Genomic DNA, 21,683 nt, shown 5'->3' on the forward strand with positions numbered 1-21,683 from the left:
AAGAAGCTTGATCACACAAGCACCAAACCGCGAAACTAAGCCGCACACAAAACCAGAAAGCTCTCAAAGATTATTCTTTATGTTTCAGCTCTCTTGCTTCTCTAGGACGTTCCTAGAACCTCTATATATAGCCACCATGATTCCTAAATCACATAAGAGAACTTTTCCAAATCTCATGAGGAAAAGTCTTTTTCCTTTTTGCTCTTTTCCTTTTCCTTGTCAAACTCCAATTCTCCCAAGCTTAGAATAATTAATTTTCCTTTTCATTCATCCTCCAATCATGTCTTCTTAAGTCTTCTAGAACCCAAGCACACACATAAAACATCAACATCTTGAATCACGTCCTGTATTAGACAGCCACTGCATCAGACAAAAACCTTGCATCTATAGCCTCTACTTTACCTTTGATGTTGTTTTTACTTTGTGTTAAGCTTCATTATCTTTACTCTTACGACTTGTATGAACTTTGTATCGATTGATCAACAGAATCAAGTCTTTGTCCAAAAAAGGGTGAATGTAAGAAACTCACTGTGTCCCAATGCATTGACCTTCACAAACTTCTCCCAACCAGACTTCTCCATGAAGTAGAATCTCGGGTTCTTGGAAATTGCTACTTCCCAAGAGCTTCCCCATTGTGTTCTTATCTTCATCTTACATGAGAGCTCTTTGTCAGAGAAGCTTCTCACGAAGTCATGAGGAATTGCTCGCTTGGTTATACAAGTAAAATGAAGAGATGATATATAATAAGACTGATATTTACAATTAGCGTGAACTTATTACTACATCTCATCAAGTATTTTGAGTCCAAAGTTTCAAATATAACCATGAACCATCACATACAAATGAAAACCTAACAAGATATTTGTAACGAACAGAGGACATATCTCATTTAAAAGTGGAGAATGATAAAATTTTCCTTACGACATAAAATTGCGAGTGAAGGGGTATGCATCAACGGGGTTATGTATTACTTAGCTGACTCATCTGATTGGGATAATTTAAAGTCTGATTATAGTATAGTTTGCTTTGATGTTAGGTATGAAAAATTCACATTTTTTTTTAGGTAGAAAGGTTCTGTAGATTGATAAACTATAAGGGCAAATTAGCTGTAATTTATTTCGAGGATGATGTGTACATTCTTTCTATTGATTCTTCGAATAAGGATTATGTCGAGCCTCATGACATTAATAGGTTGCATGAGTGGTTCTAGAGGATATGGACAAAACATGAATGGTTGGAATATGCCTACACTTGGACCGATGATGTTTTCTTCCATCGTCGTCAAGTTACTGTCACGGGAGCGACTACTTTGGGTGAAATAGTTTTTTTCGATGAGCGATTATACACCAGAACAGCCGTTTTTGTTTTCTACTTCAATCCCGAAAGGGAGACTCTCCACTCTTTCATCGAAGTTGTAATAATTTACTATATTTGCGTTAACGGTTGTTTTGAAATGCTCATGTATCTTGTAAACAATTTCTGATATTAATATATCTGATTTGCATGGAAAAAAAAAACAACGAGAGCAAACAATCTCTTCTCCTCTTTATCGTCCATACCACCCAAACCCTAAATCACCTTCAATTGAATCTCCTTCAATCACCTTTAATCGAATCCAGTCTCTCTTGCATCCTACTTGAACCTTCAATTGAATCTCCTTCACGTCTCTCCTTTGATGGAATTTCTAGATCTAGCCACTTTTAACAGTTTTACTTCTTACTTCGTTAGATAAGGTTTTCTTACACCCACACATATTTATACTACTACTTAATTGTCTCATTCTTAAACCTAATACAACAAGTAACCATTAACATATATATGTGCCTTCATTAACTTCTGGCCCAAAGCCTTCTTTCTTCCTCCTACGACAAAATACTTTCTTCACCACACTTCTTCTTCTCTTGTCTCACGATCTCTCGTCGTCTTGACCAACCAAAATATTAGGTTATTACTTTAATTTATAAATTAAAAAGTTTGATTATAAAAAAAAATTTTGTAAAAACTTATTATATATTTCTTCAATATGGCTAAGATTTTTTTTAATTTTATCTAAATTTTTTAACAAAATTAGATATGATATCTTTCATTTGACACATGTCTATCTTGGAAAACAAGCTTTATATAATAAAATTCTGACCAATTTTAGAGGTTTATTACGTATTACTTGTAACAAGCATTGCATAGCATGCATTAGAAAACATTGTGCTGTAATCCCAAGAAAAATAAACAACAAAGAAGGAAATTTTACCAACACAATAAGGTTTGAAAAAATATTTTTGTTGGTTGAAAAATATATGACACACACTATCTAATATATATAGATGGAAGTATTTACAATCTATTTACTTTAAAGATTAATGATGGATTTTGATTAAATAATTTTGTATTTACAATAAGATAAGATTCTCTTTTTAATTTGCAAAAAATGATAATTTTCTTTTTTATATTATTTTGACACGTGTTAACATCTCATCGATGGACTTAACACTGCACGTGTCATGATTTTGTTAGGGCAACATTATAGGGGGTATCTCCAGATTTTCAAAGAAAAGATCTTATGCAAGATACCCCTATAATGTTGGTCTATGACTAACATTGAAAATAAAAGTTTATATAATAAGATATAATTTCTTTCTATGTTTTCAATAGGGTAATAAAAGTGAATATCCAAATTTTCATTAAAGATGGATTTGTTTCTTCATTTTTAACTTTATATCTTTCTTTATTTCATAAAAAAAAATCTACTATAAATGTGAAATTCTTTACTCTAACATTTCATATATCTTCATTTTCAATATCCTTACCTCTTAAGTATTGCTCCCTCCCATCGAATCTAACTATGGCAGATTGGTCGTTGCTTCCCACAGACTTACTAGAACTAATTGTTGGTCGTTCTGAGACATCTTTCGAGATTGTTCTCTTACGATCTGTCTGCAGCTCATGGCGGTCTGTTGTTCCTTCGCCACGTGATTCTCCCGGCTTAGGCATCAAAACTCATATCCCTATGTTTGCCTACAATGGCAACCACCACCGCTTGAATGGAAAACCTAAGTATCGTACCCATGATAAGTGCTGCACATTAAAAAAGGTCCCAATTTATCTCGTGAGATTCAAGACTCCGTTTGGTGATGATTATTTATTGACAGAGATACATGAAAGAAATATTGGGGAACCGATGTACTTGTTATCGCCATTAGTAACCTATGATGACGAAACGCTCAAAGAAACTCTATCGTTTAACTCTCTTAACACTCGAATTCTCCCTTTGTGCTATTACTACAAGGTTAGTTTTCTCTAATAATATACCCAAAAGATTTTTTAAAGTTATAGAATGTTCTTATAACTTAAAACATTAAGGTGTTGAATGTAAGAGCCAACGTAGGTCAAAGTTGGTGAGATTTGATTTATCGAACATCACATGCATGTCAATATACTACTCTTTAATTTAATTAGGTAACGGTTGAGTTTCATTTGACGATGTCATTGTTTAACTTTTTTGTGATAATCTTGCTAAAGTACATGTTTGGAATTCAATGTTGTATTGCCTTGATATATTACCCATAAAAAATGCACAAGTTTGTATTTTATCTTTGCCTTGGATTCTCATATGCAGATAAACGATGAGACGTATATTAACTTTCTGGTGGGGGTTTACAGATATGAATGGAGCATTCCTTCCAAACAATATGAATGGAAAATTCGTTCCAAAAAAGTTGAATATCTTGAACTGAATAGTGATGATTGCAAAGATTTCATATTGCTAGCTGATATAAAAGGCGACATGATAATATTTAGCAGCCTTGTGATGAGGTGGACGGAAATTTTTGTCTCTCCTGAGAAATGTCGAGATATGGTTTCGTTCAAAGGCAAGTTTTATGTGGTTGATACAAGTGGATTGGGACATGTATTTGTAATCGAACCCTCTTTGGAAGTTTCTAAGATCCCATCAGTCATACGGTCGACTCACAAGTCTACAAAAGAGGCTCTAGTGAAGTCGGGAGAAGAGTTGTTGCTAGTGCAACAGTTCACACCAGGTCAGTCTCATGAAAAAGTTAGGTATGCATATTTCCCAGAAGGAGAGTCTCATCCTGAACATATGTATACATGGTTTAGAGTCTTTAGGCTGGATGAAGAAGGTGGGACGAGGAAGTGGGTTCAAGTTGATGACTTGAACGACCGTGTGATATTTTTTGGAGGTTGGACGAATCTCTGTTGCTCGGTACAAAACCTGCCAGGTGCAAAGGATAACTGCATTGTGTTCAGTGATTCGGATAGAGGTATTATTGAAGAGAATGAATCAATCCTTGTGTTTGACTTAAGAACAAAAAGGACTAGTTTTGCTTTAAGTGAATGCAGAGGCTACATGGGCGCATTTGGTGCAAATATTGAATCTCTGGTATCTTGTGGAGTTATGACAATGTCAAACCCAGAAACAAGCATATATGATTTAATTAGTGATTCCATATTCCAACTGGCTGACTAAAGAGAAAGTGTCACGAAAAATATTAGAAAGCTGTAATCTTTCTAACATTGTTTAGTAGATTAAGGTTCGGTTCAATAAATTTGCTTTGGATTAAGTTGAAAAATTTGACTCAGTTTGTTATTTTATTAGTATAATTTATAAAAAGACTCAATCCGTTTTTTTTTTAATTAGTCAACTATTGATCCAATACTCACTAACTAGCCTTTGATGTTGTTTTTACTTTGTGTTAAGCTTCATTATCTTTGCTCTTATGACTTGTATGAACTTTGTATAGATTGATCAACAAAATCAAGTCTTTGTCCAAAAAAAGGATAAAAGATATACTTATATACTTATGTCCTCACTTTATTCATTGCCTCCAAAAGAGCTGCAACAAGAACCTCTCTTTCTGTGTAAAATCTGATTTTTGTACTAGTTCTCTAATCTATTCCTCACTTCACCATAAACGCAAATTAGCAATAATACTTATAAACAAGCTTCGATTACTTTTAATACTACATTATCTTTGTGTTTACATGTTTTCACATAATTTATTTACTAAAATCCTATATATATATATAAGCTTATCAAAAAATAAAGAATTCGTAATCGATCCATTTGCTTCATGCTATATGAAACTCAGGATCACTTGTTATTCGACTGTAACTACGCTTCAGAAGTTTGGCAAGTAATAGCTAAGGGTCTATTCAAAACGAACTACATAACCAACTGGTCAACATTATTGGAGTATGTTTCGCAGTCCCACCAAGACCGTATTGATAGTTTCCTCTACAGATATGTGTTCCTAGCAGTCCTTTATGCAATATGGAGAGAACAAAATGGTAGAATTCATGGAGAATCCCCGAACTCAGCCGCACGACTAATTGGGTGGATAGACTTCTATAAATTGAAGTACCACACAAAGATCAGCTTATGGCCATTCAGAATCTCGGAGATTGCCGCTACAACGACGGTTTCCAGCGATGGCTTCTTTCTCGTAGTTAACTTCTTTTTAAAGAAAAATTCAGCTTCAACGATCAATCATATGTTGCACTAGTGTACAAACGCTATATTTTTTTTTGAATATAATTTAACATTAAATTCAAAAAAAAAAATGTGCAAAGCCATGTTAGCCAGATCACATATCGATAACATAATGATCCAGATTACTCAGCCCACAAGTTTTGAGTTTATTATTTACTACACTATTATTCTATTACAGAAAAAAATTATTTTATTTTGCATTTGTATAGATGCCCGTCTACACTATTGTTTTGTATAAGAATGTAAATATCATTTCAAAAAATAAAAAGTTTAGGATGTGAATCCTAATTACATGGTCTCATGCCAAAAAAGGTAAAAATATGGAAGCAGAAACATTCGATCTTCAAATCATCACTAAAACAAAAACGGTAGAACTTATAGCAAGGGTATAAATTGGGCTCGATAAAGAGACGGGAAAACGGCATATTCCTCCACAATATACATGAACTTGACCAATATTTGAATTTCCTACACAAACAATTTAAATCCGGACGAAACCTTACTGTTCCGTCAATAAATACTGACTAGGATGCCACGTAATGCCCTAAGCAAAACATGGCAATAAGCAAGAGCAGTAAGAAAAAGATATAAAATGACGAGTTACAAAAAAGGTGAGGCGGAAGTCCCTTCAACGTGAGCAACGAAGTGGAGCTACACGAGCTTAAGTCGGCAGGAAATATATTATTTTATCTATAATTGACCTGTTACTCCATATAAGAGTGTTATATATATGATCATTCGCAGTTGTAGTGGAAGAAGAAAATGTAGACTTCGGTTAAGTCAATGTATATCTTCTTTTAAGACAGTACGTACGATTTAGAGTTAAGGGAAATAGAGAGTTGAGCAATTGTCTCAAACCCAAGTGTGAGCAAAAAAAAGCTCATCTCAATTCTCAAAGCCTTTAGTATCAAGTTTTGGTCAATCTCATCACCTTTCTTTACACATGCATTGATGCATATTACATTTCCTAATTCCTAGGGCATAGATAAGGAGATGACAACACGTTTTATAAAGTTGAAAATAGAGCTAACAATAGGAATTTCTATCATTACCAAAAAAAAAATAGGAATTTCTATTAACTCTATTTTCTCCGAACTTTTCTCTTTACTATCAAAAGGAAAAAATATAGATTTACATTCATCTTGTTTTTATACTGTGATTCCTTAGACATGAAGATCATTCCAATCATACTCATCGCGATCATAACATCATTTCCGGCTTCGATCAAAGTCGTTGATGCCAAAAAGGAGCTACCATTTTGCAATCTAGAGCTTCTAGCTTGCGTCCAACCCTTTTTAGTTTTTTTTTTTTTTTTTTTTTAATAAAATTTCTGGTATTATATATATCAAACTTTAGAGATTACATAAAGAGTAGGTGCCACAACGACAACGATCTCCCCGGTGAACAATTCCGGTACACGAACCAAAGTATCCGAATATAGTAAACGAAAAGAACTAGAGATAGAGTCCTCTAAACCATAACCCGAGCAAGCCTTGAAATTTTTTGATGTGATTTCTAGCAAGGCAAGTGTTTCTGATTCTCCTATCAAGAAGGGGGAACAAACCTTCGACCGGCGTGCGCGACCCGGTGAAGATGCGAGCATTCCTTTCATGCCAAAAAGTATAGATTACCGCTTGAGCTGTGAGCAGCTTTAGAGGCGTCATTTTAGGATCATGAGTTGGTGATTTCAACCATTGGAGGAACCTGTCCCAAGTGTTAAATCCTGAGAACGGAAGCTGTAGTTTACCCAAGCACCATCTCCACAAGTCGTAACTATAAGGACAGTTTAAGAAAAGATGTTCCCTAGTCTCATAGTAGATCTCACAGAGGAAACAAGAGTCATCTTCCAAAATTCCCCAGTTTCTAAGTCTCGATAGAGTAGGAAGTCTATCCAGACAACATAACCACAGGATGAACGAGTGTTTAGGGATAGAACCTGAGAACCAGACTTGGTTGTGCCAATTGACCTCTGGCGAAGGCGGCTTGCAAGCCTTCCATGTATCAGAGAAGCTGAACTGATCTTGTGAGTTCCCATTACTACCCATCCAAAGGTAAGTATCTTGCTCATTTTCATTGATAACAATTTTTGCGAGGTGGCTTAGGAGGAGTTCAGCATTATTGCTGCGGGCGCCTCTGAAGATCCAACCATCAGTAGTTCTGGCCTTGGCCACAGTAGCGTCAAGAGGGAGACCTAACCTTTGGTGTTCTTGTGGTCCCAAGAAAGAAAACAAATCTCCAAAAGGAGTCCAATTATCAAACCAGAACGAACAAATCTTACCATTTCCAATTTTGCAAGAGAGGAATGTTTTCGCGATGCTTCGAAGCTTTAGTAGCTGCTTCCACATCGAGGAACCTTGACTGTTAAGATTGAGGTTCCAAAAACACTTCCTTCTTAGCTTGTGTTTTCTACACCAAGCCACCCATAAGGAACCAGAAGCAGAGAACAAATGCCAAATAAGCTTCAGGCCAAAGATTTTGTTCCAGGATTTCAAGTCCTTGAGGCCAAGACCTCCTTCTGATTTAGGAGAGCATACTGTTTTCCAGCTAACTTTAGCTTGCTTTGGGACCTCTATCGAACCAGACCACAAGAACCTTCTGCACAATTTCTCTAGGTCCTTAATGCACTTGGTAGGTAAGATGAAAGCAGCACACCAGTAAGCAATGATGTTTTGGATGACTGAGGTAAGCAATTGCAATCTCCCTGCGTAGGAAAGGTGCTTAATCTGCCAAGAGTGTAAACGTTTCCTCACCTTTTGGATTAGAGGCTCACAGTCAGCTCTGGAGAGAGGATTAGGCAAGAGAGGAAGGCCTAAATATCTGACCGGGAGAGTTCCTGGAGGGAAACCAAATCTTGAGCTCATAACAGCCTTATCAAGGGGATTGGAACCAGCCAAGAAGATCTCAGTTTTGTTCTTATTCATAATGAGACCAGAAATATTGGAGAAGTATTCCAGAAGATTCACTATTGCCTGTAGGGAAGAGGACTCTCCATCAAAGAACAACATTACATCATCCGCAAAGATGAGGTGAGTAACAGCCGGGTTCACTGCCTTGGGGTGATATCCAATCAGTCCCGCTTGAAACCTCAAATCCAACAATCTTGAGAATATATCCATGCCAATAACAAAAAGGTAAGGGGAGAGAGGATCACTGAAAGACCCTAACCCGAATTTTCAAAATTTTCATTCAAGTTCAAAGATACTTTCGATAAAACTTAACATAACCGCATAAGATCGATAGACAAGTCAATAATGCGAAACAGATTACTTGAATTCCAAACGAGGTTCTAGTACAAACGGCAAGTTCGCTAATAAGCTATTACATCGTTTTCAACACTAGACCGAATTATTAAAACTATCCCAATCCACCATCCTTCCCTTTCCTTGCCTTCGTCTCACGAGCTGGTTCAGCCACAAGAATTACTTCCATTTCCTGCATCCAAAAGGAGGCGTAAGCAAACGAATTTGCTTAGTGGAGCGGTCGTCCCGTCACACTTGGCACAGTCAAGAAATCACATTCATTTATATCGATTCAAGAAGTTAAACAAGCAAGCCATAAACATAACATACCGTCGAGATAATTATCGGAACCACCATCGATTAACTATCAAGACATTATCGCGATAACACATAAACCATGACAAGCAAGAAAACATCAATGAATCAATCAATGAAAACGACTCAAGACTCGGCCACGGTCACGCTCTCACCTTTCTCACACGGATTCACTTTCCGACACCTCTTGTCGCTTACTCGTCCGATCGGATCCAATAAACTCTCGCAAAGCACCCGGATCTACACCAAGAGCACAGATCTAACTCTTTTACCGACAATACTCGAAGAACAATCGATAAACACCAAGTTTACACGATACTTACCAAGATTCTCGAGAATTACTCGATCTACTCTCGATCTTTCTCACGGATTCTCGACAAACACTTAACTTTCTCGATGAAAAGGTTGCCGATCGCCTTTAGGGTTCTTACGCGTGAAAACGCTAACAAATGGTCGGCAGGTCTTTATATAGGCTCGAGAAAATTCCCGATCCGTCGAGAATATTCGATGGAATATCCATTATTCCGATCTTCTTCGAGATTTTATCCGATTCTCCAACAACCATCGAGAATATCCAATCCCACGAATCTCGGCTTACCAACACAGGCGGGTTACCGAATCGGATCGACAAAATATCGAGCGGATTTTCGCATCACCGACAGCCACTCGATAGAGTTCCGACAACCAGTCCGATAAACACGCAATGGTCGATACTCTTCCGACAAACTTGTCCGAAAATCTTTTATTGTCCGAACAAATCAGAAGATTGTCCGAACACTCAACTTTTCCTTCGAACATTCGGATTTCCGACAGCATACACCGATCTTTCTCGATAAACTTCGATCGTACCGATAAATCCTCGACAAATTGATCAAATCTTCAATAAACTTATGTTTCCTCGACCATTGGCACGTCCAGTACCGGCTAGGATTCTTCGGAGACGGGCGTTACAGCTCTCCCCCACTTAGAATAGATTCGTCCTCGAATCTAAACTTTCTCTTTCGAGACTTCTCGTTTCTCAAACCATTTCTTGAAATTTACCCTCATTACTTCCTCCGGTTCCCAAGTAGTCTCTTCTTCTCCGTCACAATCCCACACAACTTGAATCAACTTAACCTTTTTCTTTCTTCCAGCTCTTGACTTCCTCCCAATAATTCGAACTGGTCTTCCAACAATAGTCATATTCGCTTGCAAATCCGCTGGAAGCTCCGTTGAGACATTCTCTCGAGGTGTTATGCATTTCCTTAGCATAGACACGTGAAACACTTTGTGAAATGCTTTCATTGCCGGAGGCAATTCAAGTCGATAGGCCACTGCTCCAATTCTTTCCAGAATTCGGTACGGTCCCATGTACCTCGGAGTTAACTTTGTGTTCAAGCCTGAACGGTCTTTACCCTTATAAGTAACCGTCTTAAGGTAAACCATGTCTCCCACCTGAAATTCCAACTCTCGCCGACGCTTATCGGCATAACTCTTTTGTCTATCTTTAGCTTCTTTCATTTTAGCCTTCAACACTTTGATCTTCTCGGTCGTTTCTTGCACAAAGTCCCGACCATAGACACTTCGCTCCCCAACTTGTGTCCAACACAGCGGTGTTCGACAAGGCCTACCATACAACGCTTCATATGGTGACATTCCAATACTCGCTTGATAACTATTGTTATAGGTAAACTCTGCCAAATGCAAGTAACTCGTCCAGTCTCCACCCCAATCCAGAACACTCGCTCTCAACAAATCCTCAAGTGTTTGGATTGTCCTCTCGGACTGTCCGTCCGTTTGTGGATGATGAGCTGTGCTCATGTTCAATCTTGTACCAAATTGCTTTTGAAGAGCTTTCCAAAACCCAGCAGTAAACTTGGAGTCACGATCCGATACTATACTCGCCGGCACTCCATGATACCGAACGATATTCTCCACGTAAAGCTTTGCAAGCTTCTCGGTTCCATCGGTCTTATTCATCGGCAGAAAATGTGCGGACTTTGTTAGTCGATCGACAATAACCCAAATAGAATCTTTCTCCTCGCACATAGGCAATCCGGTAACAAAATCCATGGCTATCATATCCCATTTCCACTCGGGAATTGGTAAACTTTGCAACAGTCCTCCTGGAACTTGATGTTCAGCATTAACTCTTTGACAAGTCGAACAAGAAGCAACCCATCTAGCAACATCCTCTTTCATCCCTCGCCAATGATAATATCTCTTCAAGTCTCGATACATTTTTGTTGATCCCGCATGTATCGAAAACTTAGACTGATGTGCTTCCTTAAGAATTTCTACTCGAAGTTCCTTATCCTTCGGAACGCACACACGGCCCTTTACCAATATCGTCCCATTGCTCGAAGTCTGGTACTCGGTCTTATCATTCTTCGATAACTTAATGAGTTCCTCATCTTTTTCTTGTGCTATCCGAACACGAGTCAATAAATCGGCTTGATCCGCGGCACCCAAACCCAGAGGCTCTAACTCTTCCGATATCGCTTCCAAGCGTAAGGTACCAACCATGTCAACCAAACTTTCCATCTCCTTCTCAGTACTTGAAGCAACTCTTTTCCGGCTTAACGCATCGGCTACAAGGTTTGCTTTACCCGGATGATATTCGATATCGACATCGTAGTCGGCCACTAACTCCATCCATCTTCGCTGCCGCAAGTTCAACTCCGGCTGGGTGAAAATATACTTGAGACTTTTGTGGTCCGTGAAAACTTGAACTTTCCCACCGTAAAGGTAAGAACGCCAAATTTTCAAAGCAAACACGATCGCCGCCATTTCAAAGTCGTGAGTGGGGTAATTCGCTTCGTGCTTCCTTAGCTGCCGAGAGGCATAAGCGATTACCTTACCATGCTGCATTAAGACACATCCAAGTCCCATCCTTGATGCATCCGTATAGACCACATAAGGTTTATCCGGTTCCGGCAACGCCAATACCGGTGTACTTGTAAGCATCTTCTTAAGCTCCGAGAAACTGTTCTCACAATCTGTCGACCACACGAATGGTACATCTTTCCCTGTTAACTTTGTCAATGGCTGCGCCATGCTCGAAAATCCTTTAACAAAACGTCGGTAATACCCAGCCAAACCAAGAAAACTTCTTATCTCCGATGCATTTTGAGGTCTCGGCCAATCCGCAATTGACTTGATCTTCTCACGATCGACGGACACTCCTTTATCTGACACCACATGCCCCAAAAATCCAATTTCTTTTTGCCAAAAGCTACACTTACTTAGCTTGGCGAACAACTTATGTTCTCTTAGCTTACACAACACTTTTCTCAAATGCACGCCATGCTCTTCCGGATTCTTCGAATAAACTAGAATGTCATCAATAAAGATGATAACAAACTCGTCCAAGTATTCCCGGAATACATTGTTCATGAGCTTCATGAAAGCTGCGGGAGCATTAGTCAGCCCGAAAGGCATTACAACGAATTCGTAATGCCCGTACCTTGTCCGAAAGGCCGTCTTACTTATATCCGACTCATCGATCGGAATTTGATGATAGCCCGAGGCTAGATCAATCTTCGAGAAACAAGTAGCACCTCTAAGTTGGTCCAACAACTCGTCGATCCTCGGAAGAGGGTACTTATTCTTCACCGTCACTCTATTCAGGCCGCGGTAGTCGATACAAAGTCTGAAACTTCCATCCTTCTTCTTTACAAAGAGAACCGGTGCACCCCAAGGTGAACTGCTTGGTCTCACAAATCCTTTGTCCATTAGCTCACTAAGCTGCTTCTTCAATTCGGCCATTTCCGCCGGAGCCATCCGATACGGTGACTTAGAGATTGGAGCTGTTCCCGGCTCAAGTTGAATCGTGAACGGATCCGAACGTATCGGTGGCAAACCAGACAACGCTCCAAACACGTCTTTGAAATTTTGCACCACCGGAATATCCTTAACTTCTTGCTCGGTTCCCACTTGCACCGTAGAGATTGTCGCCAGGTACGCTTCATACCCTTTCTGAATCATATGCTCCGCTTGAACTGCAGAAACAATCAAGCTTCCGGACGATGGTTTGATTCCCCGATACACCAGTAAACCTTTAGGCGTCTCGAATACAACTCGTCCACGGCGACAGTCCAAATGTGCTGAATATTTGCCAAGCCAGTCCATTCCCATGATTACATCATGATCATCTATGCGGCAAATCACCAAGTCCGTGGGCATATCAACTCCACATATCATCACGGAGATGTTCCGGACCTTTCCATAGGTCATCATCTTTTGTCCACCGGCTGCTTTAACAAGACCAAAGTCTTGTCCGGGTTCCTTTTGAAACCCACCTTTACCAATCATTTCCGGGGACACGAAGCAACGTGAAGCCCCGGAATCAAACAATACATGGGTTTCCACACCACCCATGAGAATGGTCCCTACACATTTACCTAAAATGCTAAGAACCCAACCCGACAAGCAACAGGCAAGTTAACAAAAACATTTGCTAAGGTAAGTGACAAGACTTACCCGTGATCGGACGTGAAGTGCTTGCCTCATTCACATACTCCTCGGACACCGAGTAAACCCTTGGCATGATTGCTGGCCTCTTAGGCGGTGGTGGCAACGCCTCACTTGGCCGCTTCCCAGCTAGCTGCATAAGCTTCGGACAATTAGGCCTCAAATGACCAGCTTCACCACAATTGAAACATGACCGCGTATCCGGCTGTCGATCCCTTTCCGGACACTCGCTGATCCGATGATCCTTGCTACCACAACGGAGACATTGTCCCGAAAGGAGCCTGCACGTACCAGAATGCATCTTCTTGCAAGTCGGACACACTTGTTTCTGTCCCGATGACTTTCCTTGGAAATTTTTTTTCCCCCAATTCTTCTTCTGTCCGCCACCTTGGTCAGATTTGCTTTGCGGAGCAGGTTGAGTTGACACTTGAGAATTCGACAACTTTGCCTTCTCCTCAAGGCGAGCTTCAAGCAATGCTGCCTTTTCCACCAACTCGGATAGAGTCGCATAATCCCGGATGCTACAACCGATCTGGAGATCAACATCCAACGCACGCATGAATCGGCGAATCTGGGCTTGCTCGTCATCCATGTCTCGGCCACCAAACTTCTTAAGCCGGTCAAACTCCACTTGCAATTCCCTCACCGTCATTGATCCTTGACGCAAGTCCAAAAACTCCGACTCAAGCTTGTTGCGAGCTTCTTGCGGAAAATACTTAGCGTGAAACAAATCACGAAAAGTTTCCCACGTACAGTTCGGATTCGCCATCCGATTAGACACATCAGTCCACCAAGTATCCGCCTCCTCAGCAAGGTAGTGGGTAGCAATGTCTTTCCGATACGCAATCGGACATCGAACAGAGTTGAAGTTTCTCTCCAACCGAGTCCTCCATTCAACCGCCTTGATAGGGTCAGCACCACCGGAGAAGTAACTCGTCCCCAACTTCATCATGTGATCCATCACAGTCAAGTACGATGGATTATTCTCCTGACCCACTGGTGGTACGTTCGCAACTGGTGGATTCTCCGCCGGCTGTGGAGCTAATCTTTCCAAGATTTGCGCCAACACGCCCAACACTTGCCCCATTTCGGGCGGAACAGCACCCGCGACGGCAGCAGCAGCTACTCCAATTCCACCACCGATAGGCGCATTCACGTTTCCAGCGTTTTGATTAGCCGGCTGTTCATTTCCTTCACGAGCAGCGTTCCTTGCTGAAGCATTTCCCACATTCCTAACAGGTCGAACCATCTGCAAATACCGGATTCGATACTAAGTTAGTCTATTACTAACTTAGTTTCTAATTACAGAAAAATAACCAGTCTTACCGTGAGACATCAGGCTTCGGAAGGATGGATTTACATACTAACCCGTTTACACTAAGACTGTCCTAGAATCGACCATGCTCTGATACCAACTTGAAAGACCCTAACCCAAATTTTCAAAATTTTCATTCAAGTTCAAAGATACTTTCGATAAAACTTAACATAACCGCATAATATCGATAGACAAGTCAATAATGCGAAACAGATTACTTGAATTCCAAACGAGGTTCTAGTACAAACGGCAAGTTCGCTAATAAGCTATTACATCGTTTTCAACACTAGACCGAATTATTAAAACTATCCCAATCCACCATCCTTCCCTTTCCTTGCCTTCGTCTCACGAGCTGGTTCAGCCACAAGAATTACTTCCATTTCCTGCATCCAAAAGGAGGCGTAAGCAAACGAATTTGCTTAGTGGAGCGGTCGTCCCGTCACACTTGGCACAGTCAAGAAATCACATTCATTTATATCGATTCAAGAAGTTAAACAAGCAAGCCATAAACATAACATACCGTCGAGATAATTATCGGAACCAATATCGATTAACTATCAAGACATTATCGCGATAACACATAAACCATGACAAGCAAGAAAACATCAGTGAATCAATCAATGAAAACGACTCAAGACTCGGCCACGGTCACGCTCTCACCTTTCTCACACGGATTCACTTTCCGACACCTCTTGTCGCTTACTCGTCCGATCGGATCCAATAAACTCTCGCAAAGCACCCGGATCTACACCAAGAGCACAGATCTAACTCTTTTACCGACAATACTCGAAGAACAATCGATAAACACCAAGTTTACACGTTACTTACCAAGATTCTCGAGAATTACTCGATCTACTCTCGATCTTTCTCACGGATTCTCGACAAACACTTAACTTTCTCGATGAAAAGGTTGCCGATCGCCTTTAGGGTTCTTACGCGTGAAAACGCTAACAAATGGTCGGCAGGTCTTTATATAGGCTCGAGAAAATTCCCGATCCGTCGAGAATATTCGATGGAATATCCATTATTCCAATCTTCTTCGAGATTTTATCCGATTCTCCAACAACCATCGAGAATATCCAATCCCACGAATCTCGGCTTACCAACACAGGCGGGTTACCGAATCGGATCGACAAAATATCGAGCGGATCTTCGCATCACCGACAGCCACTCGATAGAGTTCCGACAACCAGTCCGATAAACACGCAATGGTCGATACTCTTCCGACAAACTTGTCCGAAAATCTTTTATTGTCCGAACAAATCAGAAGATTGTCCGAACACTCAACTTGTCCTTCGAACATTCGGATTTCCGACAGCATACACCGATCTTTCTCGATAAACTTCGATCGTACCGATAAATCCTCGACAAATTGATCAAATCTTCAATAAACTTATGTTTCCTCGACCATTGGCACGTCCAGTACCGGCTAGGATTCTTCGGAGACGGGCGTTACAATCACCCTGTCGTAACCCCTTCTTACCTTTAAAGTATCCACAAAGTTCTCCATTGACAGAAATAGAAAACCGTGTAGTTTTAATGCATTGGCTGATCCAGTGAATAAACTTTGTTGGAAAATTTGTTGCCACCAAGATGTCCATTATAAAACTCCATTCAATGGAATCAAACGCTTTCCTTAGATCAATCTTCAACATTCCTCTCTTGGAGATGCCACTCTTGTTATATCCCTGAATCAGTTCAGAAGCAAGCAGTACATTTTCCACAATTTTTCTCTCCTTCACAAAAGCTGTTTGGTTCTCTTGAATCATCTCTGGGAGTAGATTCTGAAGTCTTCTTGCCAGGAGTTTTGATATAACTTTATAAAGAGCATTAAGGCAAGAAATAGGCCTATACTCAGCCACAGTTTCTGCGTTGGTTACCTTAGCTATCATTGTGACTGCTGTGGAGTTCCAACTAGGTTCCATTTTGCCATTTGTGAAAAAACTTTGGATTGCATTAGTGACTTCCTCACCAACAATATCCCAGCAATGTCTGAAGAATTCTCCTGTAAACCCGTCTGGGCCAGGCGCTTTGTCTCTAGGAAGGGCAATGAATTCTGCCTTAATTTCCTGAGAAGTAAAATTTCTGTCCAAGCTGGCACGCTGGGCATCACAGCACCTGAAAGGGTGAATGGATTGAATGCAGGCTTTAAAACAGGGAGTTGAGCTAGATGAGCCAAAGAGAGAAGTATAATAATTAACGCAGGCGTCCTTGATGGAGTTGTGGTCAGAAATAATTGTCCCGTCGTCAAGTTTCAACCTCTTAATTCCATTAGAAGCATTATTGATGATCACACTCTTATGGAAAAAACTAGTGTTTTCATCCCCATCAACAATCCACTTAATACCTGACTTTTGGTGTAAGAAAGTTGATTCTGCTTCAGCTAGAACCTGCCAGGACAAATAAGCTTTTCGCTCTCTGCAAGCATTTTCCACAGTAGGAGAAGAAAACATATCCACTTGAGCGGCTTTAAGAGCAGCCATAGCAGCCCTTACTCTGTTTTCAATACCTGAGAAAGCCGATCTGTTGAGCTTTCTTAGCTTGCCTTTCAAGATTTTTAGCTTCCGATTTACCTGCAGCATAGCTGAGCCACTAACATGGGAAGAAAACCAGGACTCTTGAACCACAGTCAGAAAATTTTCATGTTGCATCAAATGATGGTTGAATCTGAAAGGTCTGATTTTCTTTGGCCCCAACTCTTGGAATCTTATACAACAGGAAGCATGATCAGAGAAGAGGGGCTCTTCAAAAGTATAAAGAGCGTTGCTGAAAGAGGCTAGCCAGTTTACATTCCCCATCATCCTGTCAAGTTTCTCAGCGACCGGCGTTGCTTGTTGGTGGTTCCACCAAGTGTAAATCGGGCCGTGAGCTGGTAAGTCCATTAAACCACACGAGTTTAGACAATTCTCGAGCTCTCTAGCCCCACCAGAATATACATCAAAGTCATCCCTTCTAGAGTGTTCTGATGGTAGCAATGTCTGGTTAAAATCGCCAGTTACAAGCCAAGGGGAGTCCCGGAGAGGTGAATTTGAAGCCATATCGCATAGATCATCCCAAAGGTGGACCCGTTCATGCCTTAGGTTTGCTCTATAAACAAAAGAAACAGTGAAATTGATCCCCCTTTCTGGCCAAGAGATCCCACAAGTAATATGCTGACGACTTTTATGATAAACCGTTACTATAACCGCTTTACTAAAAACAACCCAAATTCTCCCAATATGAGAGTGTTCATAATTTGAGTGAAGACTCCAACCCGGCAGAATCCTTTTCAGGACGCTTTGAGCGTTGTGTTCTAAAACATGAGTCTCTAAAAGACATCCAAAAATTGGTCGTTGTTGCTGGCACCAAGTTCTAAATCTCTGCTGCTTATCTGGATCGTTGATCCCTTTTACATTCCAACTAAACATCAGCATTACAAAAAGTGATAGGTGGAGATTTCTAGTGGCGGAAGGAAAACCTTCCCGCAAGAGTAGGACCATTCTTTCGCTTGGCCCTAATCTTTTTCTTCTGACTTTTTGATAAAACCTTGATAAAACCACCATCATCCACGTCAGGTGGTTTTTCCTCATCAGGTGAGACTACGTCCTCCTCTTTTGGGTGAGAGAGCGTTTGGTCATGTGGATCAAGGTTTGTGGCGACAAGGGTAGTAGAAGCAGCCTTTTCTGTCTGCAAATTCCCCAGAACTTCTTTAGCGGGGACTAAATCACTCCTTGGGGCAGATTTGGATGATAAGCCAGGCTGATCCACCACAATTTCATCACATTTTGAAGCTGAGGTGACTTCCACGACTTTCTTAATCCACTGTTTGGAAATGGGTTTAGACTTGCCTTTCTCTGAAGAATCCATGTCCATGGTCTCCTGACTAGGCACAACAACTATCTCTTTCCCTTTTCTCCAAGGGCAAATGGTCTCTGAATGAAAAGCTTTCTTACATGTTAGGCAAAGAGGTGGAGTGTTTGTGCAGTGCTTTGACGAGTGGCCAGCTTCAGCACAAAGAGGACAAACGGGCGGAAGGTGAGGGCAAGACACTGCAACTCTCCTCGTTTCTCCCGATTGAAACTGAGCGTTGACAAATTCTGGCAATGGTTTGTGTAAATCTATTTCAGTGAAGATCTTGGCCACCTCTAAATTTGTCATCTGCTCCGTTTCCTTGTGTAGGTACAATGGGTGTCCCACCAGACTTGCAATACGGCTGAGTGCAAGCGGATTATAGAACTCATACGGGACGTTTCGAAGCTCTACCCACACCGGGGCAGTCTTTAGAGCCGGTTTTGTTGGTTGAACTCCTGGAGTCCATTCGGCCACAAACATAGTAGAGCCATCAATTGACCAAATTCCTTCTTTTAAGACTCTCTGCCTTGCTGAGATATTTGGAATCTTGAAGAGGAATGAGTTTGGCGTGTCGAGCTTCGTGACCGTGATGTCATGATGCCATTTGCTCCAAATTAAGTTCACAATCGCTCGTATCTTGCCAAAAGAGGGAGCTTTGCGATAGAATTGACCCACAACAAAACTTTGCCAAAGAGGTTTGCTGTCCTCAATTACTTTGTTTGGAATTTTCACACAGAGTTCACCAGATTTCAAAAGGAAAGGTGTACCACTTTTCTTTAATGAGCATGAACCGCCATTTGCTCTCTCTGCCCAGGTAAGCGGAGGCGAGATTTCAGCAGAATCTGTCACAATTGGAGTTTTTGTGGAGGGCCCAGCCACTCCCAAGGAAACAGAACGGGAACAGGGAGGAGAAGAAATTGGGCTGAGAGGAGATGCAGGGCTGAGAGAAGAAGCATGGATGAGAAGGGGGGTGGTCAAGGAGGAGGAGGGAAGAGGAGGTTTTCGTTTTTTCTTGGCCATGGCGGAAGAGAGGCGCCGGCGGTGGCCGCCACCAGCTTAGGAGGTCAAGGAAAAGGAGGAAGAAGAGTAAAAAACCTACCTCGATCAAAGGGTTGGCTAAAAAACCAACCCTTTTTAGTTAACGGTCAAGGAGGCAAACTACTTAATGGATGTTGTGAGAAACTGAAAAAATCAACATCATGTATGTGTAGGTTCCTTACGGCCAAGGAACGAAACTTAGGATCAGCTGCTCATAGAATGCTTTGGTGGTGTAAAATTGATGTCCCCAAATGTCCCAAAGTCTAGAGATTATATAGGTTTATATATATTGTTCCTCCTCAAGCCATATATAATTACTAGAAGTAGACCCGCGCGATGTGCGAGATAAATTTGATATTATATTTATAATAATTTTAATATATTTTAAGTAATATATAATTTTAATAATTTTAAATTTGATAGATTGAAGCAATTAAGTAATTCTTTTTATTTTATGCACTATCTCATAGAATATTTATTTGATGTTTCCAAATTTTAATATAAAACTAAGTGTATATGTTTTATAATTATTTTGTATTAGGCAGATTGCTATCTACTGCATAAATAATTTAGAATACATTATAAATAATAATTTTTTACAGAGAAAAAAAAAACAAAAAGTTAAATAATTTTTTAATTTGTATTCAACAAATTCCATCATCAATTAAAATAAGCATTAGAATAATTTTTTATTCAACTACATTAGAATACTAAGAGTAAGATTTATAGTCTTAGATCACTACAGACAACTCTTTGAAATTGTAATCTATACAAATCTACTATAGGTTTTTCCCTATGTCATATTCTTTTTTTGTTTTCAAAAAAATCATTACTTATGAAATGTTGATTATTTTTTCCTTCGATCTCTCAAAAAATCATATCTTCTAATATTTCATATAAGATAATATTATATAATGACACATCAATATTTTTTTTTTTTTTGTCAACTACCTTATATTAATCCAGAGCATCAAAATAGCCTAATATTAATTACATATACAATTAAAAAAACTAAACAATATGTATTCTTAAAAATAGGTTATGTTAATTAAAAAGAAAAGTCAGATATAATTTATCATAGCCGCATTGCTCTCTACCACGATTCCCGAGAAAAAAATAATATATTCTAATTTAAATGAAATATTAAAATAATGTAACAATAACATAATAGGAATTTATACATAAATAAATTATAGGAAAATAATAAAAATAATAAAAAATAAAAGTTTAGAGAAGAAATGGAAAATATGAAAATTTGAAAGAAGATATATTAAGTTAGTACCAGGTAAGTTCTCTAATTTATTTACCAAAGTGTTGATTTCTTTGTATGTTTGGATACAAAAATAGTGATCAATGTAAAGTTCATCTATTGTATTATGATTGTATAAGAAGATTTTAAAGTTATGGTTAGTTAGCCGGTAGGAGTTAGAATATTTTGTTTTAAGGAAAATCTGAAGGACCAAATGTTTTTAACAACGTTTTTTTGTTTTCAAAAAATACTTAGCCCTCATTAAAATTTCAACGATATTTATATAATAATTTAGTAGATCACAAAAAATAATTATAATGATACATAATATTAAAATAAATTACAAATAATTATTTTGATACGAAAGAGGTAAGAAAATATTATTTGGAAAATGTGTTACGATAAAATATTTATTTAGAAATTTCATAATTAAAAAAGAAAAATGCATATATATGTAAGAAACTATGCGAACATCAAAAATATATAACAAAATGAATCTTTTTAACTTAATTCTCTTGTTACGATGATTGCAAATAATATTTTTAAATCAAAATTTTTATTTTTATAGACTCCAAAATCATTTATTTTACACATGTGTTGTTTCATACTTTCTTAATTAATAAGTATGATTAGATTAAAAATATGTTAGATTTGTATCATACTTTCTAAAATAATTATATCAAATTCTTAAATGATCATTTCCTTGTTTTTTATGCCATATAACAACATAAAAATAGA

The 21,683-nt window shown here is 39.2% G+C and overlaps 2 protein-coding genes across 2 annotated transcripts; both read left to right on the forward strand.

Annotated features, from left to right (window-relative positions):
* The first annotated feature begins 2,839 nt into the window (after positions 1-2,839).
* LOC111831548 (F-box protein At2g16300-like) lies at positions 2,840-4,586 on the forward strand. The gene is made up of 3 exons (XM_023786171.1): positions 2,840-3,283; positions 3,614-4,034; positions 4,114-4,586. Exons 1-3 carry the CDS (start codon positions 2,840-2,842, stop codon positions 4,170-4,172), a joined length of 924 nt encoding a protein of 307 aa, XP_023641939.1. The 3' UTR covers positions 4,173-4,586.
* A 2,089-nt stretch (positions 4,587-6,675) lies between these two features.
* LOC111831672 lies at positions 6,676-19,963 on the forward strand. The gene is made up of 3 exons (XM_023786768.1): positions 6,676-6,804; position 9,483; positions 19,797-19,963. The coding sequence occupies exons 1-3, from the start codon at positions 6,676-6,678 to the stop codon at positions 19,961-19,963; spliced, it is 297 nt and encodes a 98-aa protein (XP_023642536.1).
* Positions 19,964-21,683: the final 1,720 nt, after the last annotated feature.

The sequence above is a fragment of the Capsella rubella genome, unplaced genomic scaffold (genome assembly GCF_000375325.1).
Source record: "Capsella rubella cultivar Monte Gargano unplaced genomic scaffold, Caprub1_0 scaffold_3, whole genome shotgun sequence".
Taxonomy (NCBI): domain Eukaryota; kingdom Viridiplantae; phylum Streptophyta; class Magnoliopsida; order Brassicales; family Brassicaceae; genus Capsella; species Capsella rubella.

What these genes read in the sequence shown, in the direction of transcription:
- LOC111831548 (XM_023786171.1), top strand. Translation starts at nt 2,840, where the DNA reads ATGGCAGATTGGTCGTTGCTTCCCACAGACTTACTAGAACTAATTGTT. An exon ending in CTTTGTGCTATTACTACAAG is followed by an intron (nt 3,284 to 3,613) that starts GTTAGTTTTCTC and finishes TCTCATATGCAG; the next exon opens with ATAAACGATGAGACGTATAT. An exon ending in AGTGCAACAGTTCACACCAG is followed by an intron (nt 4,035 to 4,113) that starts GTCAGTCTCATG and finishes TACATGGTTTAG; the next exon opens with AGTCTTTAGGCTGGATGAAG.
- LOC111831672 (XM_023786768.1), top strand. Translation starts at nt 6,676, where the DNA reads ATGAAGATCATTCCAATCATACTCATCGCGATCATAACATCATTTCCG.